Here is a 25,515-nt window from a genome sequence, read left to right on the forward strand (position 1 = left end):
CTTCCCCTTTAAGTTACCCTTTAGCATCTGTTTTAAGGTATCCTTCAGGCTTTAAGACACTCTTTAGCTTCTGCTTAAAGGTACCTGGTATCCTCTGTTCAAAGGTACCCTTTAGTGTCTATTCTAAGGTACCATGTAGTGCCTATTTCAAGGTGCCCTTTAGGTTCAGTTTAGGTACCAGGTAGCCCCTGTTTTTCTGTACACATTAGCAGCAGTTTTAGGGTGCCCTTAAGTATTTTTTAGGTAACCATCATAAAACCTTTAGGTTTTATGATGCCCTTTAGCTTCTGTTTTAAGGTACCAGGTAGCCTCTGATCAAGTGTACCCTTAAGTGTCCGTTTTAAGGTACCAGTTATTGTCTCTTTCAGTTATTATTACTAGAGTATCTTCCAATGGACCCTTTAGTTTCTGGGTCAGGATACCATTTAGTACAAAGCATCCGTCTTCCTGTCCAACATGTGGTTAACGGCCTGCTTGGTTCGGTTTATGCAAAAAATAAAATAAATTAAATTACATTGTCAGATTAAGAACACTCATGATTTGGGTTATAATAATAATTCAACACTGATTTTTGTTTACAGGGGATTGAAACCCCGGTCTGCTTTGGTTTAAGTCTGCATTGTTTCACCCTTCCATCACCTCCGACCACCACCCCAGATCGACTGTCTGACTTTCCACCAGAGAAGCTGCTCTCAGTTTCTAAAGATGCGGCAGATGGGTCCAAATGTTTTCATGATTATGTGGGTTATATTCAAATTGTAGTGCATTTAAAATCGAGTAAAATAAAAGGGGAAGAGTGATGGAATAAATATGATATGTCATAAAAATTACAGGACAGAGCCAGCAGAGAGAAACAAAGGCAGAGGCAGAGGGACACAATGAGAGCGAGGGAGCGGAGGAATGAGGGAGTGGAAGACAAAGTTTGGAAAGCGACTGAGGAGCGAGGGAGTCGACTTTGCGGGGGAGTCGGTCAGTTCTCGTCAGAGTATCCCTGTCAAAACTTGGCCGCCGTTCAGAAACACACTCAGAGTGTGTGGCTGAGTTTGTATTAATGACAACGTGGGGACTACAATCCTTTCACATTATGAGGACTGAGATGCCAAACGTGGACAAAGAGCTCGTCCGCAGGAGATTTATTCGAGGTTTTAAGGCTCGTTTTAGTCGTTAAGGTCGATGTAAGTCTCCAGGGAATGACTGCGAGTCGATGAAGAGACAAAATCAAGTCTGTGTGTGAAAGGAAAATATTTATGTCTCTCTCCAGCTTGTACTCAGGATGCTCTCATAAAAGATGTTGACCTCAACATGCTCTTTGTGCTCACACACACACTCACACAGTTGTACAGTGTGTTACCCCCAGCAGGCCCGCAGCGGTGGAGAACAGTGAAACCTAAGCGGAGAGCGTCTCCCGTGGGGGCAGCGGTGGGGCTTAGGAACCAGATTGAGGCCAGATGTTGCAGATGCAGGAACGAGCAGACAGGACCAGGATCCATTTATAGGCTCAGCCCGCCTCACTGCACAGAAATGCACTGATAACAACACGGCTCAAGTCTTTATTTCTGTTTGAGTTAGACCGAGCCATCCTTTGGCTCGTGAATCAGCTCGTACGGCTTTTGGATGTTGGTGTTCGGTCGGTTTAAAGTTGTAAGAAGTTGACATTTGGATTTCACTAGAGAGCAGCGACATAACCGGTTACAATGGGAAAAAGAAGCCGACATTTTAACGGTATGAATGAGAATGTATCCTTTTTGCTTTCAGACTTTCTTTCCTGCAGGTATGATGTTTATTCTGTGTTACCTACAAACAGTACAGATTGAGGATATAACACACAGCTTTAACCACTGAAACAGATCTCCAATATCCTCCTTCCAACCCGCCACAGAGAGCCAAACTGCTGACTTTACTGTTCCAAACATGACGTGTCAGAGAGGTCTTTTGCTGGGAAAAACCCTTTGGCACACAGAAGAGATGCGCCTTTATTTTACATTTGTCATTAAGAAGAAGACAGAGTAGTAATGGACGCCACCAGGGCTGAACAGGCAAAGAAAAGAGCACAAATATGTTCAGAAACTCTAATTTTATCTGTAACAATTAAACAATAACAAATATAACATGGGGACGAGGAAAAGATGAATTGTCATTAGCTTTGATTAAAAGTAGAAGTCTGAAAATACTGAACCAATAAAAAGCACTGTCAGATACTAAAAGAGATGTATTGAGATGTTCCTCTTAAACCAGCAGCACGCAGTGATTTATGAGCCGTCTCTGGCCTGGGAACAATGGAACAGATATGCTGCACCATCATATTTCACTGTTACGCCACAACTGCACTCAAGAACATAGTTTATAAGATAATAAATAAAGCTGTGCAGTGACCATTAGGCAACAAAGGCATCGCCATAATGATGAAATGTAAGAATTGCCCAAGAAGAGAAACATCACGTCACGTCAGACGTTGGCTGACATCGATGTATCCTCCAGGAGCAACAGTGAACATGTGGGGAATCAGGTGTAGCCAGTGTTAGCGACAAACGACCTCCAGCCAAGCCCTCCTTCTCCGTGCGCTGCATTGTTTACAGTCCAGTTAGCAGCTCGAGCAGCGACCGTGTGTTCAGATCAAAGTGAAGTGAAATTCTCCCTCCAGATACGTCTGCTAAATAAACGCAGTCATCTCTCGGTTCGTCCCATCCCCCGGGGGAGCGCCCGTTCATCTGTCTGTGCTGAGTCTCAGTCTCACTGTAAACAGGAAGTTACACAGAGGCTGCACTCTGGCTTACTGCAGCGGGATGAAGCCCAAACAGATTTTCTTGTGATTGACTTTCATTAACGGCAGGACCGTATCCTGAGATGCATTGGGCGCCAATTAAAATGAAATGGCGGACTTTTACGCGGCCGAGGAATACACTTTAAAATGTTAAAGTTTTTGGTTTCAACTAAATCAAATAGCTGCGTTACACATGTTTAAGAAAACGAAAGGGCCCTTGAAACAAATTATCTTTAAAATAATAAGTTAACTTACTCGACGTTAGTAATGCTAGCTAGTTAGCCCGCTAGGCGTCAGGAGCAGCGTTTGGTGACCAGGGCAGACCAGACCGTTTCACTTCAGGTCGGCTTTAACGGTCTACGCAGGCTATGAGCATCCTCCGTGGACCGCCTCCTTCGAAGGCTGCAGCCCGTGGATTGGGACACAGCTATCCTGCTCAGGGTCGTGGGGGGGGCTGGACTCTATCCCAGCTGTCATTGGGTGAGAGGCAGGACTGACACAGAGACAGAGAGACAACACCTTTCACACCTACGGACAATCTAGAGTCACCAGTGAACCTAACGAGCATGTCTTTGGACTGTGGGAGGAAGCCGGAGTACCCGGAGGGGACCCACGCATGCACGGGGAGAACATGCAGACTCCACACAGAAAGGCCCACTATGTCTGACCAGGATTCGTACCAGGGACCTTCTAGCTGGCAGGACTCAGCGCTAACCACTGCACCACCGTACAGCCCCAACTTTGTCATGTTCCAAATTAAAATGGATCTCATCGGTTGTATTTATTGTATCATCACTATGAATATAAAACAAGCTTTGAGAGCTTTACTGTAAAACTCCGAACAAGCGTCAGGTGCAGCTGATGACAGGCAGGTGAAAACTTTTCACTTCATCCAACAGAAAGTGTTTTGCACCTTAAAGGAACTACGCACGTTAGTTTTGATAATTAAATGATAAAGAGCCAATTAAACCTTTTGGTTTTACTCTGCAAAATGTGGAAAAGTTTAATGCGGCTCAGTGGATGACATTTCACTCTATGGCAATGTTAATACATATAATATCATGACACAGCAAACGTTTTTGAACAAAACAACCAGATGAGAAAACAGTTTTCCACCAATTCAGCCAATTAAACGAGCCAATAAAGACATGTCATCACGGTGACACAAAAACGTTAAAGGGATGATTTATAACAGAAGATACCAAAACAAGAGAGACGAGGCTGTAAAATATACAAAAATTGACAGATTTGTTTCGTTTTTCGTCACACAGCAGGACGCTGTCTTTTGATATACGACCTGAGCCGTTCATTTAAATCATACTCACATTAAGCGCCAGAAGAGAACAGCTCACTTTAGCGTCACGATGCCGTTTTGGAATTTCCCACCTTATCCGGGGGTTAAAGGTCAATGATGTGAAACAATGCGAGAAATGAAAAACAAATGTTTCTGTCTCTCTTGCCGACCTCATCGACTAACCTCAGATTTCCCTCCGACGCACTTTATCTGTCAACATGATGGCAACGATGTTGAGAGAAATACAACATCATGTTTTTGTTCGGTAGCCTGATAAAGACGAGAGGCCTTCAGCTTCCAGGAATCTCACATCATCCTCAGATATCTGTCCAGGGAGATCAAATCTTTTTCCAGCACCAGTAAATTCAAAACATGGACACAAAGATCTTTGTGTCCTTGAAGTAAATTTCTGGGCTCACGATAGAAGCATGATGGATGTACAGTTAGAGATTAGATACAATGTGGAGAGTTCTGGTTTCTAAACTAAACTTAAGTAAACTAAAAAAGGGGGAAGAAATCTCAGGGACGTCTGAAAAGTGTTTAATCTTTGCTACGTGTGTTTTAAATCAGCTAACAGGGGCGAATAAGTCTGATAGAGCAAAGCCTTTCGAGTAAATCTGAATTTATGGATTCCCTGTGAATAATACATCAACCTAAATCTGCTGTTCAGCGATGCTAAATATCTGATTCAGCATCACGGAGATTTAATATAAGAGATGAAAACTTCAGTTAAAGCTCCTGTGAGGAACTTTGTGTTGGTTTTGGCGCCCCCTGTGGACAAAGCCGTCCCTCTTCTCTCGTTGCTGATTTTGTCCTGTTCATGCGTAAGTGGTGTTTTTTAACTACAAATTTGCACCAATGAAACAAGCATGTTGTGTCCATTACTCCACGTTAGCTTTGGACCAATAGAAACTGACATGATTGTGACACATCACGTCAATCTGTCATTAATCACTCATCACTCAGGTCACAATTAATTGTTCCTGCGGCTGCTTAGCATGGCTTATTAGCCAGCTAGCTAGCTGGCGAGCATGGAGAACTATCTGAATCAGTCCACACTGTCACGTGATGCTAAGCCCAAACTAGCTAAACTGAGAAAATATGAAGACAGGTGTATAGAGTTTAGTTTCACTGAGAACAGTGACGGGAGACCAAAATGCATCACGTGTCTTCAGGTGCTAGTGAGCGAAGCTGCCAGCCAAGCTAAAGCGACATCTGATTACAAATATAAGGACAGAACAACTGACGAAAGAGTGGAGAATACGCCCCGCAGAAAACACAGACGACACACCTGGCCACAACTTCAGAAAGCACAGAAGGCTTCTTATTTGGTGGCTCAATATATTGCTAAAGCTAAGAAGCCACACACAATTGCACAGTAGCTCGTACTTCCAGCGGCGGTTGAAATGTGTGTTATGCTTGGGACAGAGAAAAAACGTACAATACATACAGATCCAAAGGCATCGAAGAGTCTAAATGGTTGCAAGCTTATGCGTAATTGGTGTTACGATTATGATTATGAGGGGGTTCTTGGAAATTGTTCTCCCTGAAAAGGGGAATTTAAGAACCCCTGACAGAGTTATCAGAATTAATTTCAGTCTGTTTCATAACCAGCGAAAAACTCCTCACAGGAGCTTTAAGAGTTTTTACTCTATAAAACTGTGATAAAAGTCACATACATGCCCAAATCCAGCCTCTGTGCCTCTCTGTGCACGTGTAGAACATTTTTTCTGATCTCACTGATGTAAAACCTGTTTTTCTCACAGTACAGCTCCGTGCAGAGATCTACAGCAAAGATACGCGCGTGCACAATAAACCAAAAGGCTATCTGTGTTTTTCCAGCGCAGAAATGAAACAATAATCTCTCCTGGAGAAATTCAAAGAGGGAAAGGGCTCTTGTTCTCCGGGCCGGCCCCGCCTCCTCCTGCCTGCGCAGGACGGGGAGGGTAGAAGTGGAAGAGGCAGCACTCTGCCATTGTTCTTGTCCTGGAAGTCTGGGAACGGGACGGGACGGCGCTGGTCGGGTACCGGACTGCGGGTCTGTCGTTATGACGGGCTCCGGTCCGAAGCTCGGCGTGCTGCTGCTGCTGGCGGTTCTGCTGCAGACTGTGGTCGTCACCATCACCGTGCTGCACTTCACCACGGCTCTCAACTCGGTAAGGAGGAAGAGGGGAAAAGTTCGGATTTGGCAAACCGGAGACGCGCGGAGACTTTTACGCATCAGCGCTCATTACGCACCGCGAGGTTTAACGCAGCAACACGAGAAACAGACTTTTTTGTTGACTTTGAAAACTTGACTTTTATTTCTGCAGAATTCAGAGCGTCTCTTAGTGTTGATGGTTATTCAGGGAGACTTTTTGAACTCGTTTTTATGCGCTCTGATTCTGTTGCTTCGCTCCACAGCACACGTCTAATTCTTATGTGTCTTTGCACAATTAATTTCTGCTTTAATTGTTAAACAGTTCAGTTCTGCACAGAACAGCTTCATGCATTTATACACACTCTCCTTGTTACAGAGGACAAGGAAGTAAAGCGCTCTGGCAGCAGCAGCAGAGGTGGACTGGAGCTATTTTATGATTAGCTGTGATTATCAGGAAGAGTTTTCACAGAGCTGCGTGTGTGTGTGTGTGTGTGTGTGTGTGTGTGTTGGACTCACTCTGCTTGTTTTGGTGAAGCCAGAGTCCTTTGGTAACCTGGATTCAGGCCAGAACTCCTCTCAGTCTGTGTTTACAGGAGTGAATCATTAAAGCAGCAGTATGTGCGGAAATGAAACCTAAACAGATAAAAAGAGAGGGTGGACACGAGCCAGGAAATATGTTGACTCAGGAGAAACTTTAAGGCAGAGATTGTGTAAAAGTTTTATGCCTTGTTTCCCCCTTAACATTAAGTTCATCTACTTTATGTAAGAAGTTATCATGAAGTCTGACAATATGGTGAAATGTCAGTGGCAGACAAACAATAGAGGGACGAGGAATACCTTCTCAGGGTGTGATTGACGGGAAATGAAAAGAGACGTTCCTTCTAATGGTTTGATTCTCTCCGTGCAGATGAAGGAGACGTTTGCCAGGAGCAGCGTTTCCTGCCTGACGGGCGCCGACCTGCAGAGCGTCACGGCCGTACGGGGGGACCCGTGCTGGCAGGTCACCCAGCAGCTCCACCTGCTCATAGAGAAGGTAAATAACCAAACACAACCACAAACACCTTCTCAAAAGTCTGCACCTGACTGCGATTCTCTCTTTGAAGCGTGACGTCACTGCCTCACAGCTCACAGTGACCTCCACACATCAGTATTTGTCGATCACTATTAATGACTCATTGATTATTTGGCCAGCTGCTGACATTTTTGGCATTCAGAGAGCAATTTTCTCCCCCCGGCCTGCTGTGGATCAAAAACTCCCCACCCACTGGAGCTCGGAGACATTACTAATCCCCCCACACTTCATCTGCACAGGCCAGCAGAGCTGTTATTAATAATCGGGGGTCTCTCGTGTTATCTGACTGTTATCAGAGTTCAGCACAAGTTTCCTCATTAAATACCAACGCTTATTTGTTGACGACGCTCGCTTTTTGGAGACATTTCAGAAATCAAACCGCTCTTCCTTTCAGTGAGACAAATATTTAGCCATGAGTAAAGTGGAGGTTTAACAAACCAATCAACAGATTAATCAGGGATATAAGAACATTTTGATTCAGTGTCATATTCTGATTCTGCATTCATTCACAAAAACACTGAATCGATTCTTAAATTGAAGTTTAAATGCAAAGATTTTAATTCATGATTTTATTATGTTTGCTATTAAAGGAAAATGTTTATTCTAGTAGAGTAGTGTGATAATCTTAGATGGAACAGGAAGTAGCTTGCATAAAAAAGCTGTTTAAAGATATAATCTCATGTAAATAAATGTCTGTTAAGGTTAATGGTGACAAAAATCACAAGCAGCGCCCAGTTAGTGACGCATTCTCCATCAGCCAGCAGTGGTTGGTCTGCCAGAGAGGGTAGGCGGAGCTAAGCGGCTGCTTTCCCGGAAAAAGAACTTCGAGATTATCACTTCAACTTAGATTTAGTGCACATGGTGTTGTGTTTCTCTCATGTAAGAACCTTCCTCAAATTAGATTTAGAAAGTTGCAATATGGCTGCAAGATTAGCTCTGTTGCCTCACAGCTGGAAGGTTCCTGGTTTGAATCCCGGTTCAGGACGTAGTGGGCCTTTCTGAGTGGAGTCTGCATGTTCTCCCCGTGCATGTGTGGGTCCCCTCCGGGTACTCCGGCTTCCTCCCACAGTCTGAAGACATGCTCGTTAGGTTCACTGGTGACTCTAGATTGCCCCTGTGAATGAGTGTGAGCGTGAAAGGTTGTCTGTCTCTGCGTCAGCCCTGTGATTGACAGGTGTAACTCTGCCCCAGCCCCCCGCAACCCTGAACAGGATAGGCAGTAAAGATAATAGATGCATGTATATTCGCAATATATAATAATATAATTAATCGTAATCGACGTATCATGATAAATATTGTAACAAATTCTTGCCAACAAACAGCCCTAAAATAATTCTCGATTTAAGAAGTTTAAGCAAAAAGGTAAAAAAAATCAGTTTCGAGCTCTGCTGTGAGATTTTAAGACGTCTTACAGACAAAATGATTCACTGATTTATGGAAAAACAGATTCTGAACATAACAGTGATAACAATGAGTCAATGCAGCAACAACACATCAACAAACCTACCAGTTTGTTTCCTTTATAATAAAACTAGCAAGAGAGCCAAATGTGGATTCATCCGCTGCAGAAGATAGTTCCTAAAAATGCATCATATCCTCCTGTTTGTTTTATGTTAGGCACATGCTGAGCCTGTTTTAAAAATGAGACTCAGACGGGACGTTAAAAAGATCAAGAGACGCATTTTAAATCTTTCCACAGTTTGTTTCTCTTTAAAGCAAAAGAAGAGAACAACATCAGAGACTAGCAAGGACATGAAGTGCTTCTAAGTGCATTACAGCGAATAAAGCACACAGTCCTTCTGAATATTATCATCATTAGAGGATTTCTGAGCTCTGAACATTAGCAGGAGCAGAGAAATGCTGAAATGATCCAAATGACTGTCTGCAGACGCACAATGAGCTCCTTCATAGCCGGAGATGTGATGTGATCCTGTGTGGTTTAATCAGCACAGGAATGTGTTCACCTGCCCGCCTCTCATACCCGCACACACACATATTCAGACACACACACACACACACGCACAGAGAGAGAGAAGTGATTCCTCCTTCTTTACTTTCTCTTTGTGTTGGTTTATGTTCTCTTCTTCCTCCGCCTCTGCTGCTCGGTTAAATATAGTTCAGAACACAAACATGACGCCAGGACAGTTTGACCCAGAAGATCACGTCATGTTTTTGACTCAGAGAAAATTCAGCTCAAAGTAAAAGATCAGACTTTGGCCTAAAAGTAGGAAGCAGTGAGTTTGTTTACGGTGGTTCTGTTGAGGAACAGTCCTGTGTCGACCCGTTAACCACTCTGAACTTTGTTGGTCCAACTAATGACTGTCAATGACGGGAACAGAACGCTGCAGGAGCCCCATTTGTCAACAGAGCTGTCAATCATGAGGCCACACCCCCTTTTTATAGCATCAAATAACTAATTAAAAGTAAACTTGTCAGAAAAATGAACACTTGGACATAAATCAGCATGATAAGAACTAACTATAATGTTTGAGAAAAATGTATTTGACGTGTATTTTGATTTTATAGTTTGACTCATGTCTCATCTGTTAACATGGAGGAGGCGGGGCTTATGAGCTATACTGCAGCCAGCCTGCAGGGGGCGACAGAGAGGGTTTGGCTTCACTTTGAGGGAGCTGTCATGTCGTCCATCTTTTTACAGAGTCTCTGGGTTTTACGAACAAAGTAACAAACACCCACAATGGAAAAAACAAGGTGTATTAGTCCTGCTCCTCTGACACGTCAGTGAGGCTCTGAATTAAACCTGCAGGTTTCCAGAGAACATCTCTTTCTTAGAGACATTTAGGGGCTCGTTCGGCCATTAATTCTTCCTGCTGACTGAATGTTGGTAAATGTGGCTTTTAAATCAGTTGTTTTCTTTGTTGTTATTGCTGAAGAAATGATTTTAAAGGGGAAGTCATTAACCTTTGCCTCCTCGTCTGGCAACCAAAAGAAAATGCATCAGAGCTGGTGACAGTTTTCTCCTCCGACACATTAAATTCATTATAACAATATTTAATGTTGTGGAAAACATCCCCTTTAATGTAACAACGTGTCCTCTTCTCTCTTCTCTGATGCTTTCCAAAATGTTTTCCACGTTTTCCCAATTTATTTTAGGTTTCTGGAAACAAACAGAAATAAACACCCAGAATTCACTCCAGCATAGAGAATGGTTTTCATCAGTTTGGCAGCGTAGTGCGTCTTTGTGCACCGAATCTTTCGGGTAAAGGAACGTAAGACACGAGGAAGAGAAAAAGAGAGGAGAGGAGAGGGGTCGATTACCAGGACATGAAGGCTTCTTTTCATTCACCGGGGCAAACTTCCTGGTCCTGATGTCAGCAGGATTTCAGGGTTAACGTCTGCTGGGTCGACCTGTGATGCAACCTGATGGCTCTTCTTTGCCGAGTTTTTTTATTTGTCTGGAATCATTTTGGGTGTTTTGACGGAAGCTCAGATCCCTTTCTGAGAACATAATCCTGCCTTTAATGCGTCTTATCAAAGTATTATTTGGCTGATATCGCTCATGCATTCTTTGATAAATGTTCTCTGCTGTTCCCCCTGCAGTCTCTGTCCCAGCGCTACCAGAGGCAGATTTCCTCGGCAGTCAGAGGTAAGAAAACACAACACGTGACCATGGGAAGGATATTTTAAAAATACTTCCTATTGTTACTTATAAAGACAAAGAAACTATTTTACACGTCTTTTCCACAATAAAACGTGATAACTCCAGACTGTGCAGAACTCAGCTGCCGGGCTTTAACACAGAATCTGAAAACATGATCACATCGCTGCTCTTTTAGCATCTTTCTACACCTTCCTAGTTTGTTTTAGACAACATTTGAAGACTTATTTTATACAGACAAATTACTGTAAGATCCTCGGGCAGAGGAGAAAAGGCGACAGAGAGTTTGCAGTCAGGGCCTTGAGGGTCTACCCGAGGATACCCACTCAGCCGAGGCGGTGATCTCCTTTAAGTCCCCTCTTAGAACGTACTTTGAGCATAAAGCTTTTTCCTTATCCTTTTATTTCCTATAGAAATATTCTTTCTTTACCGTTCCTTCCTAAACTTTACTGGTGTCTGTTTTCTGTTAAAAACGGATGATGGCTTGTCTTTGGTATTTTGCTCTCTTTGTGATGGAAGTTTCATTCAAAGACGTGTAAAAATTCATTATGATCGGTGTGTTATATTGTTCATGGTCACATTTCTTATATTATTTTATTCCCCCTCTGTTAGATGAGGTGTCTCGGGTGCTGCCCTCACTTGTGATGGTGGACAGGGCTTCACCTCGCCCTAAAGTTGCAGCCCATGTCACCGGCAGCTTTGTACCCAAACTGGAGCAAGAGGGAGGAGGTGAATCCTGCAGAAATCTGATCACAATAACGTCTGATTAAAGCAACATGCACCAGAGAACATTTAGACTTTTGTTGATCTAACTCAGTGTGACTAATGGACGCTAACATGCCTGTTAATTTTTTATTATTCGTCATTTCCTTTTTACATTGAAATGTGGTTTAACAACAGGCCCTCACCTCTTCTGATGTGATTATAATTCTGGTTTTGGGTCCGTTTGTTTGTTTGGCTCAGCTCCGGTCTCCGCTGGCCGTCGGGTTCAGGGCCAGAAGATTTCGTGGTGGGAGGGGCGGAAGGGGCTGGCCTTCCTCCAGGACGTCCAGCTGGTGGACGGGGAGCTGGTGGTGCCGCAGCCCGGCCTCTACTACGTCTACGCCCAGACCTACTTCAGACACACCCACTCCCTGGAGGAGGAGGGTGAGGAGGGCGAGGAGGCGGAGGACAGAGGGAAGCCGCTGCTGCAGTACGTCTATAAAAAGGTAAATATCGTTTTCACACTTGTCTCTCGTTTCTCGGGTTGATTTAACCCGGGTATTCTTCATATTTTTTAAATGATTATTTTGACTCATCAGCTGCTGCTTTATGATGGATTTCCTTTCACTGACCTCTACTTGAGTTATTTTAAACTTATTTTAATCAGTGGAGATTTACCTAAGTAAAAGTGCTAAAATTATACGGTAAAAACTCATGCTTATAAAATATGCTAAGTATTATCCAGCGAATGTAGGTCAAGTATGTAATGTAGAAAAATGTCCCTGTGACTGTCCTGCCTTTATATACTCCATCATTTCATTATTATTACTTGTGTTCTAATGTAAAGCAGCATTTGACTGTTGTAGTTGCTTAAGATTGAGCTTGTTTTGGACTATTTGCACTATTTACCTGCGGCTAATGATTATTTTTATTACGGATTAATCTGCTGTTGTTTTCTCAAATAATCAATCGATTGTTTGGCTTGTAAAAATGCTGTAAAAAGTGAGAAATGTTCCCACAATGTTTTTTAAAACAAACAGTCTTAACCTCTAAATTATGACAGAAGCATCACAATTACTATAAAAACTAAAAAGAAAAGGCAGCAAAGTTTGTGGAGTCGAAGTATAAATTCACATAAAATTTTAACAGTAAAGTGCGAGTAAATTGAGTCTCGGGTTGAAAGTAGAGAGACAGACGGGAGTGGTGTGGAGGCCTTGAGGGGCAGTGCGTGCAACACAAGTCGCATCTGCAAAGCATTTTGTTGCATTATAATTGCTGACAGAGTGTCCAACAAATGAAATCTGTTCCTTTACAAGACAATCACCCAGATTTAACTGAACAGCATGTGTCACTGAAGAAATCTGTGGCAGCTGTAAATTAAATCAGGCTTTAGGGTGAGATGTATCAGCCAAACAATACCGATATGGCTGAGAAAGAAAGAAGGTTCAACCATCAGATCCATCCATCATCTATACCACTTATCCTGGTCAGGGTCGCGGGGGGCTGGAGCCGATCCCGGCTGTGATTGGGCGAGAGGCGGGGTTAAACATGGACTAATCACCAGTCAGTCACAGGGCTGACACATAGAGACAGACGACCTTTCACACCTACGGGCAATTTAGAGTCCCCAATGAACCTATCGAGCATGTCATTGGACTGTGGGAGGAAGCCGGAGTACCTGGAGGGAACCAACGCATGCACGGGGAGAACATGCAGACTCCACACAGACAGGCCCACTACGTCTGAACCAGAAACCTTCTAGCTGTGCAGCGTTAGCGTTAAGCACTGCACCAGCGTGCAGCCACAGAAATAAGTGTCGAACGAAGGAGGATTTTTATTGGATTCAATGTAATGTTATGTTTGTTGTTTTAAGGCATAAAAGTTCCTTAAGTTGATGCAAGAGGTTTTTCACTGATGTGTCCAGTAAACTAATATGTTAAAAGAGTTGCTAATTCTTGTGGACGCGATGTCAATGTTCCATGTCCTGTGCTTTGAACGATCACAGATGGGCCACAGATGTGTGCCTTCAAGGAATCACAAGGAACTTCTCAGATCAAGTTTCCATTAAGAAACTTTAGGACTTGTTAACTTGTCCAAATTGTCCCAATATTGACAAACGCTCGTCGTTCAGATCCATCTTTTAACGGGTGTGATACATGTTGAATCTGAAAAGTCATGCCTCGCTTGTTGGCTGCATCCTAAGTAACTTAGACGATTGTTTTACATTACCAAATATCTCCAATATCATGTGTGCTGCTGTAATAGTAAAGGAATTTATATGTAGATCACGACCCCCTGAGCTGTGGTCCTAATTAAGAAACAAACATTATCATAATTAAAAGGGTTAAAGGACATTATTTTCATATCATTGTTGGGGGTGTATGGAGTCTGTGGGAGCTGGTGCATGGTCTGTATTAGTTTGTTAAACGGCCTGAAAGCTGTAAATTCCAACCTTCTTACGAACAACAAACGCCTGAACATTAACGCCTCGCTCTGCCCACAACACGTCACATCTCCACACCCTCTCACCCACCTCTCCCTCTCCCGCCAGGTGAGCTCCTACCCGGTTCCCATCCTGCTGATGAAGACGAGCCGGACCTCCTGCTGGTCCCGGGGCTCCCAGTTTTCTCTGCACTCCGCCCACCAGGGGGGGCTGTTCCCGCTGAGCACCGGAGACCGCCTGTTTGTCACTGTGACAAACGCGTCTGCTGTGGACATGGACGAGAAGAGCAGCTTCTTCGGGGCCTTTCTCATCAGCTAGACATCCAGATGCAGGACTTGTGACTCGACTGGACTCGAATGTGTCCGGTCAAACTTTGTTGCAACCTCGAGACTTCTTCTACTAACGAGGCCAGAAGAGGAAAAACAATCAGGAACACAATCCAAAGGAATTTCTAAAACCTGGTTTCACTGGTGAAGAAAGAACTCTGTACAGATTCTTAATCTAATCAAACACAAGAGACATTTGTTTTTCAGTGCATCAAAGTGATTGCGACAGTTGTACAAACATCTCTTTAAAAGGCAGAAGTAGAAGCTCTAGGGTAAATTTAAGTGGTTAGAAGTAGAGTCCTGAATCATTAAAAACAAATGGTAATAGTTTCGACAGGTTAGCTAACATGCTAAAAAGTTTAATTGCAATGTGTTTTGCCTGGTTGTTTGTCTCTGTGTTCACCATTCCTGCAATTTTTTGACCATGTTTGCCAACTTTTACCGTTTTTTTATTTGTTACGCAGTTAAAAATGAAAACGTGAAACCTTAAGGTGGACTATCAGGCTATACTTGAGGTCAGTATGGTCGCAGGTTTAGCTACGTTGTGTAATAAACTGGTAGCACTGTGCTAACCTAGTGATAATAGACCATAACTGGACCATCTTTTAACTCTCAAATTCACAAAGAGCCAACATAAGTTCCCCTCAGGAGGACCTGTTTCTTCATTTTAAGCTCAGATACACCTTTGACTGATTTATAGGCTACAGCTTTGGCAGGTTGCCGTCGCCAGCTTGTCTTTATGGAGCCCGAGGGAGCCATATTTGGATGAGAGAGTGGAGCTGGAGGGGAGTGAAGGGTTAGTAAATCTTATCAGCCAATGCTAGCTTGGTCAGCAAGGTCCAGCTGTGGCTCAGTGGAGGAGTCGGTTGTCTCCCAGTCTGAAGGTTGGCGGTTTGATCCCCAGCTGTTAGTTGTGTCCCGGTCCAGGGGCTGAATCCTTTGAAGGACGTATTTGAAGTCTGTCGAAGGCTGTCCCATTTTGAAGGCTCCTATGCGGCTGACAAATGCATCCTCCTTTTCCAGGGACGTGAAGGATCCAGTGTGTGCATCCTTTGCAGCCCAATGTATCCCGAGATTCAACGTGGTTTCAAAGTCTTTGGTTTTAACTCAATCGAATAGCTCGAGATACAAATGTAAAAAAAACAACGTACGCCCTCCTTCGAAGGATGCAGCCTGTGGATTGTGGCACAGCTGTTGAAGTGTCCTTGGGCAAGACACTGAACCTCAAATTGCTCCAAAGGTTCAGCCATCAGCATATAAATGACTAAAATCCTGATTGCAGATTGACACTTTGCATAGAAGCCTCTGCCATCAGAGTGTGAAAGGGTGAATGTGACATATATCGTGTAAAAGCGCTTTGAGTGGTCTGAAGAAGACTAGAGAAGTGCTATATCAGTGCAGTCCATTAACCATTCATGGTCACTGTGATGCTGATTCCTGTGCTGACTTTGGATCGCCAAATTACCCTTTAAACAAAAGCTATCACCCAAAAACAGAACAGCTGATTCCTCCGAGTTTATTTTAGTACAACTGAACTCAAGACATTTCTTAGGTCGGTTGTCAATCTTGGGGTAGCCATGCCCTAAAAGACACCATGTTTTATCGTCTATTTGACTTATAAATAATTTACAAAATGGAACATCATGTTGTGTTAAAGAAGACTTAAAACTAGAGACTTAGACCATAAGGGAATAAATCAAGTAACCACGTTTTGTGGTCGCCCCCTGCTGGCCATTAAAAGAATGCAGGTGTAAGGCACTTCTGCATTGGCTTCACTTTTCCCAGAGGTTCAGTCATGCAAACCTGTTGAGTAGCAGTTAAGCCCTTTGTATACATTAAACAAACTGATGATTAATTACTGAAAAACAGGAAGAATTGTTGAACAAAACTATTTGTTGTTCACCTGAGTCTCTTGTATAAATGTAAGGTGTCTCTCTGGATCTGCGTTTGTGCAAAGGTGTAAATATTGTTTGATTCTTTATGCGTTTGTTTTTCTAATGAGCCTGGGGTCTGAATTAAGAAGACTCTCTCCCACTTTTAAATTTCCCTCAGTTCAATTTCCCTTTTAAAAGTTAGCAGAGTTGTTGCTCAAGGTGTAACACCATCACCTCTGTACTGCGTTTATGTTGGCTGCAGCTCCACAGTCTCTCCTTCAGCATCATGTTTTCCAAATGGTGCATTAAACGCTCCCTGATGGTTGATGCTCTGGGCATTCATGTCATGTTGGATTAACTGCAGATTGAAAACATCTGAAGCACATCAGTGTTCATTAGCAGACATGGGGGGTTATTTTGGGACACATAGCACCCAAATTAGCAGATATATTTGTGTGAAGGAAACGGATTGTTGATTTAGGATTTTAAAAAGTCCTTCACTCAAGGCTCTCCTGGCCTTCATCAGCTGATGGAGTTAAAAGATAAGACCTCACATTCAACTAGCTGTTATGGTGTGAGTAGGGTGTCAAATTTAGGTCATGTGATCATAACTGAGCAACTACCAACAGCTGATGAAAGCCATGTGGGAGATGTGGCTGAAAGCACGTGAAGAATCAAACTCAATTTCCAAGACGTCGTCAGTAATGAGCTCAAAAGTTTCCAACAGGACTTGAATGCAGCATTCAATAGTGTAAATAAACAATCTCCCCTTTTCTCCTTAATTTCTTGTTTTGCTATGAATGTTTAGACTTTTTTAAATAGTTCTCTTATGTTGATACCAAGAAATATCACTGCTATGTGCAAGATGTACACTCCAGGACCAAACATGTTAAATTTGAGGCATTTAGGCCACATTTGTGCTCCTTGCTATGAAAGTACAGACATAAATCTGTGGTTCTGCGTCGACTTATCGGGAAGCGGGATGTAAATGCAGTCAGTACCTTATGTTCGGCCTCCATATGGAAGAAATTGACAACCACAGTTCATCTTCGAAACCTTGAAACACCTGAAAGGCACCAAAAAAAGGACACATTTGAATTGTCTACCTGATACATGAAAACGCAATGTGAATGTAAATAAACAGGTGGTTTTGTCTGTAAATATGTGAAATAAAGACACTGAAAAAGGAGTTTGGATTGCCATTACTGCTGCATTCATATGTTGCTTTTTACTGCTACCTCTTTATATACTCTTGGGTAGTTCAGTCATGTTGCTTCTCTGTCCTGTGCAAACTATTTCTCTAATAAGAACATTTATTTAGTTTATTTAGCTAAACAAATATGAGATTTTCCTCAACACAAAAAGAATGCTTAGGCCTTCAAATCACGTCATCCATCCATGCATGTTTTTCAGGACAAGAGTTTGACATACTGTAATCTGAGAAGTGATAAAAAGCCGTCAGAAAACATGAGTAAAAAGTATAATTTACATACCTTTACTTAGAGTAGGAATCTCAGACATGACGATGAGGAAAGACAGTTGAAAATATCCAAAATCAGCTTCAGTTTTCGCAAGTTAACACAGATGTACACTGTCGATTATTTTGGCAGTCATTTCATTTCTTTCAGCTGTCATTAAAAATAAAATATATAGTTATCAGAATAAAAACAGCTTGCTCAACAGAAGTAGATTTTGCCATTTCTAGGGGTATTCTGCCCCCTGCTGGTTCGCATTAAAAGCTGCTAAATTAAGCCCAATGCCGCCCTCTAGTGCCCACTTTCAGCAGTGCAGGACAAAGAAAAAAGATCACAGCAAGAGGGAGACAAATAACCACACAACACTTAGTAAGATTTTGATTTTCTTTCTTTTTGTGGAAATATGTTACAGTTATATTACAGGTATTTAAATGCCCCGAGGGAGAACAAAAACTGTTTGGAGACACCAGAAACTAACACTAAGAAGGAGACAGCAACAGAACTGAGACAGAGAAAAGTCCAGACTGGAATCAACAGACTCGACAGGCAGAGAGAGAGAGAGAGAGAGAGAGAGAGGGCGGGCAGAACTGACGCCCAACACGTAACCTATGTTAGGAGACGTCCAATAAATACTGCGAATGTTGTTAACACGACTTCTTAAAAACAAAAACGAGCAGAACAGATAGACGAGGAACGGGTGTGCTCTCCTTCTTGAGTCCTTTGTGGTGTTTAGCAGCATGTGTGTAGCTTCCAGAAACCGAAACACTTGTGAAAAACAACGTGCGGGGCCTGCAGTCAACCAGAGCTTTTAACACAAGCAAGAACAGACTAGAAATGTGGTGTTTGAAGCTGTGTGTGGCCAGTGTGAAAGGGTGGGGAAAGTGCTTAATACAAGAACACACGAATGATTGAACGGGTTAAACAGCGAACGAGGGAGAGAAGTGTTGTCTTCCACCAGCCATGACGCTCGGTTAACTGATTTAAGTTCACAATAACATCTAAGTTTTGGTGTCTGACAGTGGAGTATAAACATTCAACAGGCAGATTTGAAACATACATTTGGCTGGTGGTAAATTCACATCCCGGTTCTTTCAGTCATAAAAAGTTGCATTGTTGTAAATGTTTATGACCTTTAGAAGTTATTGTTCAGACTGTTGTTTTTGATAGTCATCTACTTCAAAGTTCTAGTAGTCAAAATACAATCTACCCGTTACCTGTGTGAAAATATTCTGGTTGAATGCAGGTCTGCCCCTGCACCGGCTTCCATTGGTTTTTAATGTAACTTATAAAATATCTCATAAAATGTCTTCTTAAATGGAAACTGATGAGTCCACGTACAAAAAGTTCTTTCTTTATATAAATTACACCAGTCTCTGAGGATGATAATGATGTCTCCGCTCCTGCTTATAAAGTTCATCTCCAAACCGAGCTCTTCCCCTCATACATACACACTCACATGCACGCACACATACACACACTGAGGCTACACAACATGCTCTACATATTACCCATAGTAGAGAAGAAAGAAATGAAACTCTATCCCCACTGAAATGAAATCTCTGCACATACAGTAACGCTACATCTCCTCCTCTTTCTTCTTCACTTCCACGCTGCATCTGTTTGCAAGACCACAAGCATGGTGCAGTTTCGGGTGATGATCAGAGGGCGACACCTCAGCTTCAGCTGGTGACCCTCACCATCGCCTGTCACTGTAGCTGCCTTTGTTCTGGCTCCGCCCCCGCAAGTCCCTGGCACGCCCTGATCGATAACGCCCAGCTGGCGGGGTGGGGGAATGTGCGTAACGACTGGCTTCAGCAGTCAAACCGCATCTCCAGTGAATCGTCGAAGCCCCGGTTGTCGTGCCCGGCCCCCGAGAGGAAGGCGGCCGTGACGGGGGCCCCTGTAGCTGTGGTGACGTTAAGAAGGGTGCTGCCGGGGGAGCTGGTGGTCGGACTACGCAGGGCCGCCGCGGTGATACTGGTGAGATTGATGCCCAGCGTGAGACGAGTCTGTTCCAGAGCTTTCTCCGGCACGGCGAAGGCCTCCAGCTTCTTCTCTCCGTTGGCCATGTAGGAATTCTGGCAGCCGCGGCAGATACAATCCAGACACGCCTAAGACAGACAACTATGATTAATAACAATGTGATGGAATAAATACTGATGAAAAGATTATTTTAACACTTTACCATGACAGAAATGTGCAACAGATTTAAGCTCCGGATTGAACTGACAACTCAGATTACTCCAAAACAGACCAGAAGTTGTCTGCTAATGAAGACTGTGTGATTCGACTGAAAGCTCCAGACTAGTGAGTTAAAAGTGCAAACAACCTCAAAGACCCACAAATTCTACTTTGTTATTTTACCTGCTGATAATACCAATACTAACACTGCATACATGAATCTATAGACTGTTTCACTAACCATGAAATAAATTCAATTTTTTATAAACCATCTCATTGTTTAAGTTGAGTATTTATCTGCAAAACTGTGTGTGTGTGTGTGTGTGTGTGTGTGTGTGTGTGTGTGTGTGTGTGTGTGAGGTTGCCAAATATAATAAACACTATGAAAGAGTGCTGTGGTTAAAACATTGGGAAACACTTCTGTAGAAGTCTAACTTCCCCAATACCAAGAGATCTTTTTGTCACCAATATGTCACATGGCACATGCAGGACTACAAGGACACATAATAGTCATAAAACTACAGTGCAATGTAAACAAACGCAAGAAATCAGTTGGAAGTAACGACGCCCCAGGTGGAAATTCAGCTCATATAAAAGTATCTGTGTTCGGAGGCCTTTAAATATATATTATTCCAAACAACGCTTTTGCAACAACACTAAATAACACAGCAGCTTCAGTGTTGTTCTCACCTTGCGGTTGGAGTAGCAGGGACAGCGCTGCCCCCTACAGGTCAACACTGAGGGGTTCTGTGTGGCTCTGCCGCACTTGCAGCCCTTCTTCTCCACAGGCTTCTTGTACAGTGGCTTTGAGGGGCTGGGTGGGTGTGTCAGTGGATGGGCGTGGGGGTGAGGGAGGACTCTGTCACGGGGTTGTGTGCGGGGCTTGGGGGCCCCTTGCCTGGCCTTGGTGTAGGCCTTCTTAGGGCCCCCGTGGTGTTCAACAGTCTTTTTCAGTGCCTTGTTGGTGACTAGCACAGTCTTGCCCACCTTTGGGGGTCCACCATTAGGCACCGGGGCCAGGTGTGGGTGAGGTGTGGCTGCAGGGAACTTAGGCTCCTGTTTGGTGGTGGCACCAGGGTTTGGGTGGTGGGGCGAGCTGTTGGCACCGAGCGGAGGCCCTCGTAAGAGGGTGGAGATGGGGAGGGGCTGCACCTTCTCGCTGTCACTTTCTGAGCGGGAGCGTTTGCGGTGGTAACGCGGGGGGACATGGGGGATGACTGTGGAGGGCTGAGGGGGAGGATGCATAGAGGGCTGTTGGTGAGGGTGGAGGGGGCGGGGGCTATTCTCTGGGGGGAGGGAGGGGATAAGGCGGGAGGAGTCAGGGCCTGATGGGCAGTGAGGCCCATTGAGGCTGGACTGATGTACAGAGACGGGGCAGTCTGGCTGGGAGTTGGGCTCAGGCTCAGGGTCAGTGTCCGTCTCAAGAGTTCTGAGCACCTCCTCAACACTCAACAACAACGGCCCCCCGCCATGTTTCAGGTCATCCCCGAAAGTACTGATGTCACAAAGCCCCGCCTCCCCAGCCCCGGTGACGCTCACACACACCGGGATCTCTTCCGAAAAGCTCTCCTGCTTTGCAACACCTCCCCCTGTTTCTATGGTGATGGGCTGCAGAGAGTCCGAACTGACCAGGCCGTTACAGTCATGCAGCCCGTTGACACTGACTGGGCTCAGCTCTTCCCCCTTTATGTCCTTCGTGGGTGGAGCCTCATCAGGCTGCACAAACTCAGAGGTGGAGGCCGTCTGTGACAGTCCGACTGAATCTGAAACGTCCTCAGCCTCTGGCTCGCTCTCGGCCAATATCAGGCCCTCATTGAGGATGGCCTGGAGGTCCGGCGAGTCACTGGCGGCGCTGGCTATGTGCGGGGCGAGCGGCGACTGGGTGATGTAGAGACAAAGCTTCCTGTAACAGTGAACAAGCAAGGAGAGCTGCCTGTTTTCCTCAAAGCGGGAATAGTCCTTACACCAACTACAGGATGGCTTCAGCTGCATCCTCTGACCTTTACAGCCTCGACAGACATAATGCTGACATGACGAGTCTGTGGGAGCGATGGGGTCCTGCAGCAGGTTACCTTAAGATGAGAGGAGCAAATATAGTAAATAATGCCATTTTATAATGTATTCCACCAAACAATGTTCTGGCATTCAGTGGCCCTGGCTTTATAGTTGACTGTATAAGAAGGATTTACAAATAATTGCTTCCTCATTTGCTGTGTTTCAACAGCTTCCTACTCTGATATCTGTAAACCTGAGTGCTGTCTGGAAACGTGCCAGACTGGATGAAAACCGCTCTTTGAGAGGGGCTTCCTTAGCAACGCTGGTCGTGAGGGAGTGCAGCTGCAGATAGCAAAAGGATGAAGGTGCATTCATGAATACAACCGATCTCATACACTTTGCACAGCCTGTGTGATAAATCCCACGTAACTGCAGGAAGTCTATCTGTAACACGACGCATGCACTGCTTGCATATTGACCTATTATTTACGCAGAGGAGGCGGAGGAGCAATCAATATCTGTGAGTTTAATGAAGCCGCTCTTCTTTTCAATATTCCTGCAATCACAGCAAAACAAATAATCTCCTTTACCCCAGGAGAAATTCCTATTACAGGGGACGGTATATCCACTCACTGTAGCTAACAGAGAGTTGCTGCATAATGCATGAGCAGTGAAAACCGTGCATTAAACACAGCACCAAAATAAATCAGAGATGAGGTTTGTTTAAAACCTAACGACTACACTAACCACAGAATGCTCACTTTTCTTTACGCTTGTCCTTTTTACCTTGTAAAATTACAGAAATTATATTTAAAGTTGTGTCTGCAAAGCTCTCCCTCTATTTACCTGCTTTTTTAAATCAATATATTTTACTTAGTTCAGTATTTAGGGATGTGCAGGCTGAGAAAGCTGAAGTGCATCAAATCCAGTATGTGGAAGGACTGTTATTCAACACGATAAACAGAGAAACGCCCCAATGCTGCCAAAAAGCACACAGAGGGGGGTGTGTCATGATGGGTGTCGCTGTGAATTATGATGCGTTCACTGCGCTTTGGAAACTGTGCTCGTCCAAACTGATTTTCTCAGCTCTCCTGTTTTTTTCACTTGAAACGAAGAAGTATCCAGATATTTTGCAAACAGCAACGTGTACACTTTTGCTGTCCAGTGTAATTTTCCCAGATTTAACATTTTATTTTCTCTCTGTTATTTTTTTCGTAAAGTTTTTAAATACAACGTCATTATACTTCTATTTTCCTGACATATTTCATTTTAAGAAAAACGATATTTTAACCATTATTTTGACGAGTACATATTTATGAGCTTCATTTGAAAAGAGTCGGAACATTAGTTTCATCGCAACATAATCCTGATTATTTAAGAACATCCTCACAGATTTTGCTTCATGAATATTAATACATGTTGAGAAAATATAACCACAATGTAAATGTACTGGAGTAAATGTACAATATTTACCGACAAAAACGTGGCGTTGAAGTTAAGGGTTTCACGAAGTGAAAACACGTGCCTTTAAAATGTAATTCAGTTCTGAAATTCTGAAATATGACGGTTTACTTCCCATTGTCGATTCTGACATTTCCTATGTCCGAATGTACCTGAAAGCAGCATTGTTTAAAGGTTCGCTCCCACTGAGAGCACAGCTGACAACAACGCACGTTACCAAACACCTCTCCTTAATACTCCATTACACAGGTACACAGTCACATTAAATAAAAACAATGAAATCCACTCACCACAGACCAAGCAGGACAGGGACTGGCGGAAAAACGGCAGAAGCTTGCAGAGCTCCGCGAGGGCCCTGGGGTCTCGGGGGTCGCACTGCAGCACCGAACGGCTCGCGGACACGTAAAGAGAGGTCGCATTCACCGGGTTCATCTCAGCTGCCTGTCCCGGGGCTCCAGTCCGGTCCGGTCCGTTATGATGTATTAATACTTTAAAACACCCAAGTCACACAAAAACTCAAACAAACCGATGGAGGCAGCGGTAGAGCAGGTAGTCCCGAGGTAAAATTAGCGTTTTTGTCAATTGAGTCTGGTGGCTTTGAAGAGAGCATAGATGGATAAAATCGGTAAATCCCACATATATAGCAGTCTGCGAAGGGAGCAATCCAGGTTACTCATTCCAAGTCACATCCAATCCATCCTCAATGTGATGTCCCAGCTCTAAAAGTACTGCTGCTTTGTATATGAAAGATTATAAGTGCATTCACAGGGAAGCAAAGCATGCATTTAAACGTCGGTTCGGTTTGTTGCCATACAGTCCGTGAGTTATGATTAGACAACGCATTTCATCACAAAGTGCTCCAGTTTGCAATGATTTCCCTCGGATAAATCCACAGTCCACATGCATGCTTGTCCCGGGTTTTCACGTCGTCAGGAGCTGGTAGCATACAATGCATGTATTATCTCACACCGAGGGTTCAGTGCAGTGCAGCCACAGCAGGCTCGTTATGGTTGTGTTATTGTTCGCGGAGATTCAAGGCGGCTCGAAAACAAAACAGGCCGCCCCGGCTCAAAAAGGTCCTCTTTGGAGGAAAACGCAAACAGCTGCACGTCGATAGGAAGGGGAATCAGTGATGAAGCTGCTGCGCTTAATAAAACAAAAACAATTTCGAAGCTACGACGCTTCTGATAGTGTAAATAAAAATAAGCCAGCGGAAGCACCGGGCTCTGGTGACAGTGCTAGCCGCCTGGGCTGCACCGGGAAGCCGGCTTGAAAAGCAGGCCGCGTCCCACTCCACGGGATTAGCGGGACTCTTTCGTTCTCGCTGCTTGCCTCGGTGGGAGAGTAGAGGGAAAACCGAGGGTTTAGTCGAAATTATGTCTCCCTGCAGCTTTTGGTAGACCCCCAGAGTGTCAGCAAAGACCGAAAGTGAATTAAATCCCTGTTTGTGTATCTTGCTATCGTTAGCCGCGGAGTATTCCTCATACCTCCTGTCGTTTTTCCACACACAAACAAGGGGGCGCTGTTGTCAAGATCTCGCGAGAACATACGTTACGCGGTTGATTTAAAAAACGAGTTTTCTTCAATCGCGATTTAGGGGTCTCACAACAAGTGAAAATACTTGTCAAATTATCAATGTTTGACAAATGCACCAACACACTTCTAAATCACTTGATAAATAATTAGTTACACAACTCATTAAGTCCCACCATGCTTTGTTCTTTATGTTATTTCCAAAGTCAAATGTTTCTGAATCTTATTTAACAAATACCATATAGGATCACCATAGTATTATGCCATATACTATATATTATTTTTTTGTCTGTTTTGGTCATACAAGACATGGGGTATAATTAAGGACTTTTGTATGTTACATAGGCATGAAGTCATTCATAATCTTGTAAAAACAATGTCTTTGAAATTATTGTAAGTCAAAGCTGTACTCCCATTTTTGTACTGGTGTTTCACAGTGTGTCATACTGTCACATAATCCCCAGGCAGAGCTTTCTACACTGGGTGGAATGGTATCCTTCATGAATCATAAGAAGAAGTTAGAAGCATTTTGATGATGAAATAAAAAGAGAAAACGATTTCCCCACAGTTAGTTTCACAACTGTAGGGTCAGTGAAATGTTGTAGTAAGGGGAGTTACACATTGCTTTTAAACCATGCT

At 43.7% G+C, this 25,515-nt stretch overlaps 2 protein-coding genes across 2 annotated transcripts; one reads left to right on the top strand and one right to left on the bottom strand.

Annotated features, from left to right (window-relative positions):
• The first annotated feature begins 6,079 nt into the window (after window positions 1-6,079).
• On the top strand, window positions 6,080-16,556 carry tnfsf10 (TNF superfamily member 10). Its single transcript, XM_069667767.1, has 6 exons — window positions 6,080-6,211; window positions 7,103-7,228; window positions 10,829-10,874; window positions 11,499-11,615; window positions 11,850-12,094; window positions 14,140-16,556. The coding sequence occupies exons 1-6, from the start codon at window positions 6,104-6,106 to the stop codon at window positions 14,347-14,349; spliced, it is 852 nt and encodes a 283-aa protein (XP_069523868.1). The 5' UTR covers window positions 6,080-6,103; the 3' UTR covers window positions 14,350-16,556.
• A 1,547-nt stretch (window positions 16,557-18,103) lies between these two features.
• On the bottom strand, window positions 18,104-24,498 carry msl2b (MSL complex subunit 2b). The gene is made up of 3 exons (XM_069667915.1): window positions 23,634-24,498; window positions 20,578-21,959; window positions 18,104-19,817 (listed from the first exon to the last, which is right to left on the bottom strand). Exons 1-3 carry the CDS (start codon window positions 23,773-23,775, stop codon window positions 19,518-19,520), a joined length of 1,824 nt encoding a protein of 607 aa, XP_069524016.1. The 5' UTR covers window positions 23,776-24,498; the 3' UTR covers window positions 18,104-19,517.
• Window positions 24,499-25,515: the final 1,017 nt, after the last annotated feature.

The sequence above is a fragment of the Semicossyphus pulcher genome, unplaced genomic scaffold (assembly GCF_022749685.1).
Source record: "Semicossyphus pulcher isolate SPU_LCO1_2020_fin unplaced genomic scaffold, fSemPul1.0.p SCAF_18, whole genome shotgun sequence".
Taxonomy (NCBI): Eukaryota; Metazoa; Chordata; class Actinopteri; order Labriformes; family Labridae; genus Semicossyphus; species Semicossyphus pulcher.

What these genes read in the sequence shown, in the direction of transcription:
- msl2b (XM_069667915.1), bottom strand. Translation starts at nt 23,775, where the DNA reads ATGAACCCGGTGAATGCGACCTCTCTTTACGTGTCCGCGAGCCGTTCG. An exon ending in CCTGTCCTGCTTGGTCTGTG is followed by an intron (nt 21,960 to 23,633) that starts GTGAGTGGATTT and finishes TCTCATCTTAAG; the next exon opens with GTAACCTGCTGCAGGACCCC. An exon ending in CCTGCTACTCCAACCGCAAG is followed by an intron (nt 19,818 to 20,577) that starts GTGAGAACAACA and finishes TGTCTGTCTTAG; the next exon opens with GCGTGTCTGGATTGTATCTG.
- tnfsf10 (XM_069667767.1), top strand. Translation starts at nt 6,104, where the DNA reads ATGACGGGCTCCGGTCCGAAGCTCGGCGTGCTGCTGCTGCTGGCGGTT. An exon ending in TCACCACGGCTCTCAACTCG is followed by an intron (nt 6,212 to 7,102) that starts GTAAGGAGGAAG and finishes CTCTCCGTGCAG; the next exon opens with ATGAAGGAGACGTTTGCCAG. An exon ending in GATTTCCTCGGCAGTCAGAG is followed by an intron (nt 10,875 to 11,498) that starts GTAAGAAAACAC and finishes CCCCTCTGTTAG; the next exon opens with ATGAGGTGTCTCGGGTGCTG.